We start from the raw sequence: 10,777 nt of genomic DNA on the forward strand, positions 1-10,777 counted from the left end.
ATGGCCACAGTTTGCTCTTTGCACCCTTTCGAAGAAAGCAGAAGGCTTACAGAGGTAAACCACCGAGAAAGGAAGGCATGCTGTGAAAACATGTAAACAGTGGAACATACCAAGACTGTCTCCGAACAATATTCTCGTTGTTACTTCGTGATTGGTCTTAGCCAACTGTGATCTTCATTCAGGTCTAAAAAGTACAAATATCTGGTCACATCAACCAGCCAATTTTGACAGTAATCAAAATGGCCACTAACCCCCAAATGACATGGCCAACATATGTCTTGGAATCCTCCTATTGGAAGTCTTGAAGTGCTTACAGATTCATTCATTAAATGTGGAGTTTGGAAGCAGTGCTCAAGGCCATCTTGTCCGATGGGCATCTCATGCTGAAATGGTTTCTTCAAGCTTCTGTCTGACACAGAAACCTTAGTCTGAGCACTGAGAAAGTGGTGGTCCCTCTAAGCAGTTGGAAGTTCTCTTTAACTGCTCTAAAGTTCTTTTTGCCTCTGCCAGTTTCCTCAGCCCATGAATTCACTTAATTTTGAGATTGTCTCTGTTACTATTAGCTGAATTCTTGGTCTTTAATGAAAACAAATATGGCAAAACTCTACTTCTAGTCTGGCTATCGGACACGTGGTGTGCAAATATCTTCTCCCAGCTGGTAGGTTCGCTTTGTTGCTGGTTGTCTCCGCTGCACAGGAGCTTTTCGGTTTGATGTGGTCCCACGTGGTTCTTTTTGCTTTTGGTGTCAAATCCAAGTAATCATTTCCAAGACCAGCATCAAGGAACTTACCGCCTATGTTTTTTTCTAGAAGTTTTGTCTTTTTAGGTCTAACCTTCAAGTCTTTAATGTATTTTGGGTTGACTTTTGTGTATGGGGTAGGGAAGTGTTCCAGTATCGCTCTTTCACATGGGGCTGTCCAGTTTTCCCAGCACCATTTACGGAAGAGACTATCCTTTCCCCGCTGTGTGTTCTTGGCTCCTTCGTCCTAAATTAATTGACCGTATATACATGGGTTTATTGCTGGGGTCTCTGTTCTGTTTCATCGATGGATGTTTTTATGTCACTACCAGAGTGTTTTGATTACCACAGCGTTGTAACATAGCTTGAAGTTAGGAAGTGAATACTTTCCTCATTATAACAAGGATTCAGTTATGTGTCCTTCAGTATTCAGAATATTTACATACTAAATGTCTACCACTGTGATTCAAAAACCTACAAAATAAGTATTTTGTGTTTTTCTTTTTTTAATATATTTTTAAGAGGAAGCAAAAATTCTTTGTTCTTATTTAAGAAAAATTCATTTCCTCTGCCAGGGTGCCCATGGCAGTGACTTGGCAGTGAGTTGGCTCTGTCTGTCCGAAGGACAGTTTTCTCTGAAAAACATGGAATAGGGGAGAATCTATATAATCTCTGGTCCCTGGGGTTATCTGAAGCTGGGCGAAGCTGGTTTTACTGCTTCAAAGCTTACTTTTTGATGGGCTAGTTATCGTATCTAGAGGCTTCCTCGATCTCCATTCTGGGCCCCCCAAACGTTCCCCTTTCTGCTAGCCTGGTAAACTTGAGATGGACACAGCCAGGATCGATTTGAGGCTCTGGTTTGCAGATCTCCAGAAATAAATACACTTGGGAACATTCCACATAATTACTTAATTATGTGTGAGTTGGTTTACTGTGATTGGCATTTGTGGCCATAACCATTTTGTGTCCATCGTGTGACCCCCCTTTTTCCCTTCTCAGCGGACCTACCGAGCCATGTACGATTACAGCGCCCAGGACGAAGACGAGGTCTCCTTCAGGGACGGCGACTACATCGTCAACGTGCAGCCCATCGACGACGGCTGGATGTACGGTACCGTGCAGAGAACTGGGAAAACAGGGATGCTCCCGGCCAATTACATCGAGTTCGTTAATTAACTGTCTCTCCTGGTCTTTGAGCTTTGTTCTAATGTATACGAAACCCAATCTTTTTAAAAGATAGAAGATACTTTTAAGACAACTTGGCAGTTATTTTACAATAATCTATCTTCACTTTGACAATGAGACACACAGGTACCAGGAAGAAGGGATGACTTCTGGGCTCAGAACAGCAGCATTTTCAGTAATTCCTGTAAACGACATCTTTAGGTCTGGAGGCCCGGTGCTGCTAATTGGGTTAATGGTTTCCTTTGACTGGCCATCCCACACTTCTGGGAAATGTATTTTTGTAGACTTTAATAGAGATGTTGATTGTCCCTTAAATGTAACAAGTCTAGGAAACTTCTTAGCTGTCACTTTGGAATCATCAGAAGCCAATTCTCTTAATTCAGTAACACAGCCAATAATTTAAAAACCAGTTAGCTTTTGAGTCATTAGGGAATTTCCAACTCAAGTGAAAATTGCCTAATGTAATAAATGTCAGGAGTGGCAGAATGACAGTGTGGTTAAAATTATATTGACTGGTGGCCTTCAGGACCTATAAGCTTCTCCCGATCAAAGACATTTCCTTGTTCCCTAGGCTGACTTGGGTCTATTTATTTCTCATTTGTACCAAGGCATACCCTACTCTCCACTTACATTCTGTGGGCCCAAGTCCACGCTTGACTCCATAGAACGTCAGGACCAAATAACGTCACAGCTACTCGGCAAAGGGCAAAGTTTAATGTCATCGCTATTATTTCCCTAAGAGCTTTTACCCCGTTGCATGTCACGTAGGTTCAAACTTCTGTAACATAGGCAGCTGCACCGCCCATCCCTGTTATTAAAGCAAAAGTGCGGCTGATAACCTAACAGCCCTTTCCTCTAGTCGCCAGCTCATCAGAAAAACATACTTTGAAAAGTTGCTTGAGATTCTCCTGCTGCCTTGCACTCTAGTTTCGAAGGATTTACATCTTTAGGAAATAGATGTTTACTCTAGCAAATAAGTGATTTAGATGTTTATTGAGCAGCTTTCATTAACTTAATGCCGCTGTCGATTTAAAAGTAAAGAAAACTTAATAGGAGCCAGTGACGACAAAGTGTACGAGTGACAACCAGTGAACAAAACGTCACCTACTCTGCATAGAGATGATTGGGGTTTTTTTTAATTTCGGAAAATGCTATTCACATCCAGGAATGGAAATCTAGCCACTGAATCCAGTTAATGAAAAGATTCCTTTTCTACTTTCTTCTGGTTTTTACTTTCTAAACCATATTTGGCGGGGGTGATGGGGTGCAGGATGAAAATGTCAGCAGAGATTTTAGGTCTCGGCCCAACAGGTTGTTCACTAAACAAGAAATTGTCGTCCCATCTTGTATTTGGGATGTAAGGCCCTGCAGGCACTTCCTGGATCACAGCTGTGCCGGAGCCCTTGCTGGCGGGTCGTAAGGACCGGCCTGTAGTCCATAGTCAAGGTCACTGGAGAAATTAACGTCCATCAGCGACTCTGTGTTTTCCTTATGTGTTTGGACTTCAGCAGGGTAGCGTTCATGTGGGGCCTGACTCTGTAGTTGTGATGAAGCTGCAAAAACAAAGGTATAAAAATGTGATAAAATATATAGAGCTTGGTCATATCTCCCTTATGTAATATAGGCAAAGAAATTAACGAAATATCCTGTAAAATACATTTTGCAAAGTGTTTAGGAGTCCAAAAACAAATGCTAATTCATTTACACTTTTGAAAAGTTAGCACCTACTTTTGAAAATCTAGAGTTTCATTTTATCTGGCTAAAAGAGCAAATAAGCTTTATTACACTTCAGCTGCATCGGCAGGGCACTCACATAAAAAGAGAAGAGAGAAATTCAGGTAAAAAACTAGAGAGGTTTTTGAAGGGTTTTACAGATGCCTACCTACCCAGCTGGACTGATTTTCTAGTATTGAAATGGCCAGTCGTGATTAAATTAACCCCATATCTGCTTTGATGTCACATACACAAACCAACAAAGACAAGCTGAACTTGCGACATTCTTGCAAAAAAATTTTCTGTGCGTTAAAACTGGGATAATAAACTTGCCCAATTTTATTATATCATTAAGTAAATATTTATGTTTCACCCAGACCACTTTTTTTGTGATTATGAAAAAGAGTAGTTGTTGATTAAAGTTGCAGACTAAATGTAGGCCAGGTACAATTTTTGAGAAATAGCACGTTTATAGGAAGCTCAAAGGACACGGATTTGGAAGGCTCCTTTTAATCGGGGAAAGTCCCATAAAGTAGCAGCTGGTTGTTCCATTGTCTTCTCATCCACTAATTTCAAACTCAGATTCATGGAATGTGGAAGTCAATAATTATTAGAGGGATAATTCTAAAATTTTAAGCTTTGCATAATGTTTGCATAGCAGGATGTTTCTGCTTCCAGCCTCTAGGAATTAAGGTCTGCTCAGAATTTAACCAGAGAGCAGTTATTTTATAATAAAGGCTGCGGGAGAACATGACGTCACGTGCTCCTGACGCACCCCTGGGTAGCGTTGTCACTGTTCCTAGAGCTTGCCGAATATGGAGCATTTCAGCAGAAATATCAGAAACATCTATGTATAATACCAAAGTGCTATTTTTACAGCATCGTTTTTCAAAACCACATTCTTGGACAATTTTTCCGCTTTGCACATGGCCCCCTCCCCTCAATTTGGCAACATGCATCTCGTACGTAAATAACACTAACGGCTAAAGAAGGGCGTAAACAAATCTGTCTTCTAGAAATCAAGCCAAAGGCTGTGAAATGTCCAAGCACAGAGAGCATGCCCCTGATTCTCCGAACGCGATGCGTTCTCAGGCCTGAGAAAGCACACGGAGCGGGTTGATAATGTTTTCACGAGGTTCCGAAAACAAAACTGTATGCGGATCATCTCTCTCTTGAGAGAAGCAGAGCAGGGGAATAGATGACTTTGGTTGTACGTTTTTGTAGTCAACGTTCTTACTAATTCCCGCGCTCTAGAAAAGCTTTCTATTTCTAACCTGTGGCCGAACGAGTTCTCCACGTCTTCTTGTTCTTGTTTACACACCCGCAGTGTAGCCTGGTTTGAAATATTTATCTGGTTGTCAGATCCCCACGCCATCCCTGCCTCTTCTCAGGCTTCCCCACCTCCAGAGACCACACGGGAATTTGCAAGCACAATTTCTACGGGCACCTTGGATGAACATGGATGAGATTAGAGCAGCCCCTCTCTCGTCAGTAGGTTCATTGCTTGAAGATAATGAAGACGCAGTTAGGGCAGGTTGACCACAGTCTTTCTTCCCTCGTCCTCTCCCGGGTGAGCGCGACAACAGTCTGGAGATGGGGAAAGAGACTTTTCTAGAACAGGGAAGTTCAAGAGTTGCATCTCTTTTTTCAGGTGTGTTCACCTCCAGTGAAATATTTTTAGTGAAAAGATAAAGAAAATGGGTGTGATCCTTTAAAAATGCATCCTTATATAAAGTGGATATAGTTTATACCAAAATTATAATATAGATATATTTAAAAAAAGGTGCCTTTTTGATTACCCTGGTTTATCCATGATGGTCTTGGAAAGAAAACTGGGCAAGCAAGCTTCTTGTCTATTCTATAGTAATATTTTATTATACATGATTGGTATTTTTGTGGTGGGGAAGTGAGATGCTCCTGACAGATATGAAAGGTGATAGCTGATTGTATTTTCACCTCTAAAGGTGTTGAACTTTAGAAAATACTGAACTTTCCTATCTATTTCTGAAAAGTTCTTTGTGGATTTATATACAGTCAGGATGCATTAATGTTAACTTTAGGTTTGAGACTTTAAATATCTATTGTAAGATAGAAGAATTATGTTATGAGGCTGAATTCATTACACAAGATGAAATTCACTTCATAGATTTCATTATACCTTAGCTATTTGCTTCTGATAATCTAAAAGCGGCTAGAGCGTGGGTATTTTGGATAATGAGACGCAGAGGCGAGAAAGCTTTAGTTAAGTAAGAAGCTATGTAAAGTAAGTTAAGAATGCTAAAAGGAAAGTCTCTTTCTGAAGTATTCCATGCCCATTAGGGTCCTTTCCAGGCAACCCATTGTCAACTACTGATGATCAAAAAAAAAAAAAAAATCAAGATATTGTAGGATATTTCTGTGGCCATCATTTCACAATGTTTAGACTACTGGAATCCACCAGCCTGGAAGGATCCCCAGAACAGATTTCTCCCCCGTTGTCCATATTACTTCTGTATATTCATGGAATTCCATACGCTTTTTGCATTTGATACATGGTATCCAGTTGGCATAGTATCTACTTCTTTGTAATCCAGTTGCTGTTAAGAATGATTGACTTTGAAGGAAAAAAGAAAACTGCATCCGAGTCCCATTCTTCAGCGTCCATACAATGAATGACGGAGCATTTAGAAGCAGCACCGAGTGTGCTGTGGGCATGGTGTGGAAATGTTGGCCTTTCACCTGTGATAAGAATACAAAATTGAATCATTGCGCAGCGTGGCTTCTGTCTGCTTCAGAAATGTAGAATTGTGGTTGATGATGAACTTGCAAGAGTGTACTAACTTTGAGAGCATACAGTTTCAACGGAAACACTTCATGTTTTGAAGATGAAGGGGCTTATAGAATGATACAATGTTATTAACATAATTTGGCTTTTGTTATGCAAATTAACACCAGCTATTAAAATCTATTTTAGTAGAACTGCTTTAATTCATGTTTTCTTTCCTCTACACTGTGAATCTTTAAGCCTTGGTGGACTAGAGCAACATCGTGCTGCCCAAAGGACTAACCTATGCAAACTAGTTCACATTTTAGTGATGTCACAGTAATTGTGTGATAAGACATTACTTCCCCCCTGCCTAATGTACAGCGGCATCGAAATCAACATTAAGCCTAGCATCATGTATGTATAGTATAGTCACTCACAAACCCTTCAAGGCTACTATAATCATTAGTATTATTATTTGTTTAAAAGCAAATCGCCGAGTTATCTATTAGATCTACTTGAACGATGTCAGAACAAGAATGGCAGACGGACGTGTCGGCCGTGGCTTCAACGTGGTCACTGCAAGTGTTCTCCTGTGATCGAACTGTGTTCGGATGCACTCTTTTCAGGGTTTTATTATTCTGTGTCTTTCTGTATTTGTAAAACATTATAACGCTCTAATTTTCCTATCTCTACACATTCGGTTTGCTTAAATAAATGCAGGATATAACAAAACGGCTCTATGTCTTGGTTCTCGTCTTGGTCTCTTGGAGCTCGGGTCATTGATGGGGCCCCGGGGATGAGGTTTATCGGGACAACTCACATTAAAGCACACTGGAGGCCTCTGCTGGCTTCGGCGCACTTCCATTAGTGAGTGATTCAAAATGCATCTTCCTCCCCCAAATAAACTTAGTTGTAAATAATAACAATATGAAGCTTTTTCAAGCTCCGTATCTTTCAGATTGTGTATCAGAGTACTACAATAATACAGCATTGTAGTTCACGTCTTTCTCAATTAAATTCCTCCTAGGTTCCCAACAGTAGAATTTTAATTTTCTTGTAGTAGTAAAATGAAAGAAACAGCTTGAAGCAAAGAATAGAAAATGCACAAATTGAGTACATGAAATGGAAAGATGCTCTGATTTCTCAGCTAAAAACGGCTCATTTATCATAGAACATAATTGCTTTTTCCCCTAATTTTCCCATAGTTGGAAAAAGTAAGTTAGTCCCTATTTTTACCGTACTATAAATCTATTGAGACTAGGATCTTAACCTTACTGTATTTTCTGTAGATTTTCCTCTTTGATGGTGCATAAACCCTCCCAATTGTAAACTGATGAACAGTATGGATGACACACTTATTTTTTTTTAATTTTTAAAGATTTTATTTATTTATTTGGTAGAGAGAGAGTGTGCACACATGAGAGAGAGAGAACACAAGTGGGGGGAGGGAGACGTAGACTCGCCGCTGAGCAGGGAGCCCAATGTGGGGCTCAATCCCAGGACCCTGGAATCATGACCTGAGCCGAAGGCAGACACTTAACCAACTGAACCACCCAGGTGCCCTAGATGACACATTTAGAACACTCGATCACAGAATAAACATGTCTTCCTGATCTTGAATTTTTCTGCTTTTCATATCTAAAAGTATAAATTGAGTATTTGTATGATATTCAGCATCAAATACACTGATGATATTTCAAATTACAAAACAGCTTATTTATTTGAAGAATTTTCTTATCTTTTTCTCACTTCAAGATTTTTTTCCCCTCCATGATAATAAATTTCCTCCTTGGAACCCAAGCCACAGAGTAATGAATATCTTAGCAGGATTTTTTTTCCCTGAGCTAAAATAATTGGGATTTAGAATATATTAGGCTTATAATTTTATTAACTTCAACATTGTGACGTCAGTTTTATAAGTCATTGAGACCCACATGACCACCAGAAGCCTACCAAAATAACTTTTTACAAAAATATTCAGACATAATAAATTAAAAATTAGATAGAAGGAAAGTTTTGTTCCTTTCTTTATGTAACCTGCTTCTCCTACACAGAGGGACTGAATAAGAGTTTTGTGGTGGCAGGAAACTGGATACGGGCCAAGTGTGAACTACTTTCTGCAGTTCTAAGCAAAATTCTCAGGGCTTCGTGTATTATATTTCATTTGAGAGCAGCGAAGTTACAAAAAACAGAATGAGAAAATAGAGTTAAAAGGTGCCAGGTCACTATTAGAACAAAAGACGCAGTAACTGATTTTGTATTTATACCATAGCATTTGATACTTGCCATTTTTCTTTTTCTTTTCTTTTTTTTTAAGATTTACTTATTTGAGGGAGAGAGAGAGAGGAAAGGGGAGAGGGAGAGAGAGACAATCTCAAGCTGACTTCCTACTGAGCTCGGAGCCCGAGGTGGGACTCGATCTCTCGGACCCTGAGATTACCACCTGAGCCAAACCAAGCCTTGGTCGCTTAACCGACTGCGCCGCCCAGGCACCCACCTTTTTTTTTTTTTTTTTTTTTTTTTTAAGTAGCAAACATGAAAGAGAATAGGAGAGACATGCAAAATCGGAACTCGTTATTCCACTTAACAGAATAAGGAATTTTTCTGCATCCCAAATTTAGTTACTGGATGACTCTTTAAATGACCTAGTTTCTGGTTCTTGACCTGGGCTAGCCACATTTACTGCTGTTTTTCAGACCATGCTAACTTAACTTTTGCCAAATTAACTTTTGTTGTCTCACATGATCTCACCACTATGGTCACAGCTGGCGGTCAGGTGACCGACTGATTGGCTGTCCGGGGAGCCCGGGACAGGGACTGCACAAGAACTGGGCCCGACAGGGATGATGGTGACCGAGCCTGTCCAAATCTCTCTGAAGAACCTGAGTTCACAAGATAGGCCAAGTTGGTTAATTGGTTGTATTATTCAAAGCTAAAAGGCACAGAGAAAGAAGGAAGTCAGGAGTAAGCGTAGGCTTTGAGTAAGCAGGAATCATGAGTAAGAAGAGCCACGAAATGGGGGAAAGATATTTAGAGGAGACGGAGTGAAAAGTAAATCAGATGGTCAGTAGTGGCATATGGCGTATGGTAGAGCCATAAAGAGATGGGAAGAAAGAAACTTTGTTCTTGTTAATGGATGGCGCCCACCATTCAGGAGTCCCACCCCTTGCTGCTGAGGGGGTGGCCACATGCAGCGTCAGATGCTCAAGGCTCGGTCCTGCTGCCACTGTGAGGCCACCTCCTCTTATCTTGATGAGGAACCAATTTCATGAATGATGGAAAGATTTGCACGACGTCCCCCCACCAATGAAACACTGCATCGCAGAAGTAATTGAAATGCGAGTTACATTATTACAGTCCAAACGTTTCCAGGTTGTCTTAAGTAATTTTCATTTGTTTTCTTTTATGATACGTTATCCTCCATATATCCTATGGAAAATCCCTTCGGTTAGAAGTTGTTTCCCAGGACCCTATGGGGGGTATCCATAATGGATAATTGAATGCGTTTAACTGCAACCAGGGTGTATGTAGAAAGAAGGAGGTTCAGAGGAATGTTCGCATTGATTTCTACATCTGGCAAAGAAGAGGGGAGGGGCTGGGGCCACCTTCCAGAGTGACACTGGCACTGGTATTCCAGGGATGAAGGAGGACTTGTTCTTGCAGAACTTTCAGAAATACCCAATGCAAGGTGGGTTTTCGCAGGATGATAGTTATCACGTTTGCCTAATAGAAATACCCACTTCTCCCAGGTTTGCTCAGTGAGAGCTCTTGTTGAAGGTGATTTATGTGTTTAACATCTATTTACTTAGTGTTGATGGGATTCAAGGAACAGAACACAGAACTTTCCACGTAAAGCTCACATACTGGTAGGAGAGATTGGCACAAAGCAGCTAAGGATGTACATTTATACACTTGCATATACTTGTGTCTGCTTAGGAATTAATTGCTCAATTGCAGCGCAGGAGACACCGCCAAAGGGAAGCCTTGTGCGCTCCGGGTTCTTACAGCCTTCTGCGCACCTGCCGGGAGGGGGCGGAAAGCTAGCGTTGGAAGCTGCACTGACCACACTCTCTGTCCGCCTCCGGGCGTTAGACGCCCGGAAAGACTTCATCAACAGCGGCTAGCACTAGAAATACTACAGTCTTAATCTGCCAGATTTTAATTTAAGTAGCAATGGCAGGTTTTTGTAATTTTAATAAAGTTAAGTTTTTTGTGGACAAAATTCAGGGTCTGCACGTACATAAATTTGTGTGTATGGACTGCCCTCTTATTATTCTAATTAAGATTTTTTCCCAATCAAAAAAATTTTTTTTCAGCCCATTGCGAAGAGTAAATTATATACACAGAATTTTACAGATGTGGAATACTTCACTGCCTTTTTTGGATAATTGGTT

At 40.6% G+C, this 10,777-nt stretch overlaps 1 protein-coding gene across 4 annotated transcripts in view; it reads left to right on the forward strand.

Moving 5' to 3' along the window:
- Window positions 1-7,119, forward strand: part of NEBL (nebulette) — a 336,315-nt gene extending 329,196 nt beyond the window's left edge. For all 4 annotated transcript variants that reach the window (XM_087857637.1, XM_045787422.2, XM_045787423.2 and 1 more), the window contains one exon: window positions 1,739-7,119. In XM_087857637.1, coding sequence (XP_087713763.1) covers window positions 1,739-1,915 — 177 coding nt within the window. In that variant the 3' untranslated portion in view covers window positions 1,916-7,119. The remainder of the gene's footprint in view (window positions 1-1,738) is intronic.
- The last annotated feature ends 3,658 nt before the right edge of the window (window positions 7,120-10,777 follow it).

Source organism: Ursus americanus, chromosome 31 (genome assembly GCF_024610735.1).
Source record: "Ursus americanus isolate L20-20 chromosome 31, mUrsAme1.1.p, whole genome shotgun sequence".
Classification (NCBI taxonomy): domain Eukaryota; kingdom Metazoa; phylum Chordata; class Mammalia; order Carnivora; family Ursidae; genus Ursus; species Ursus americanus.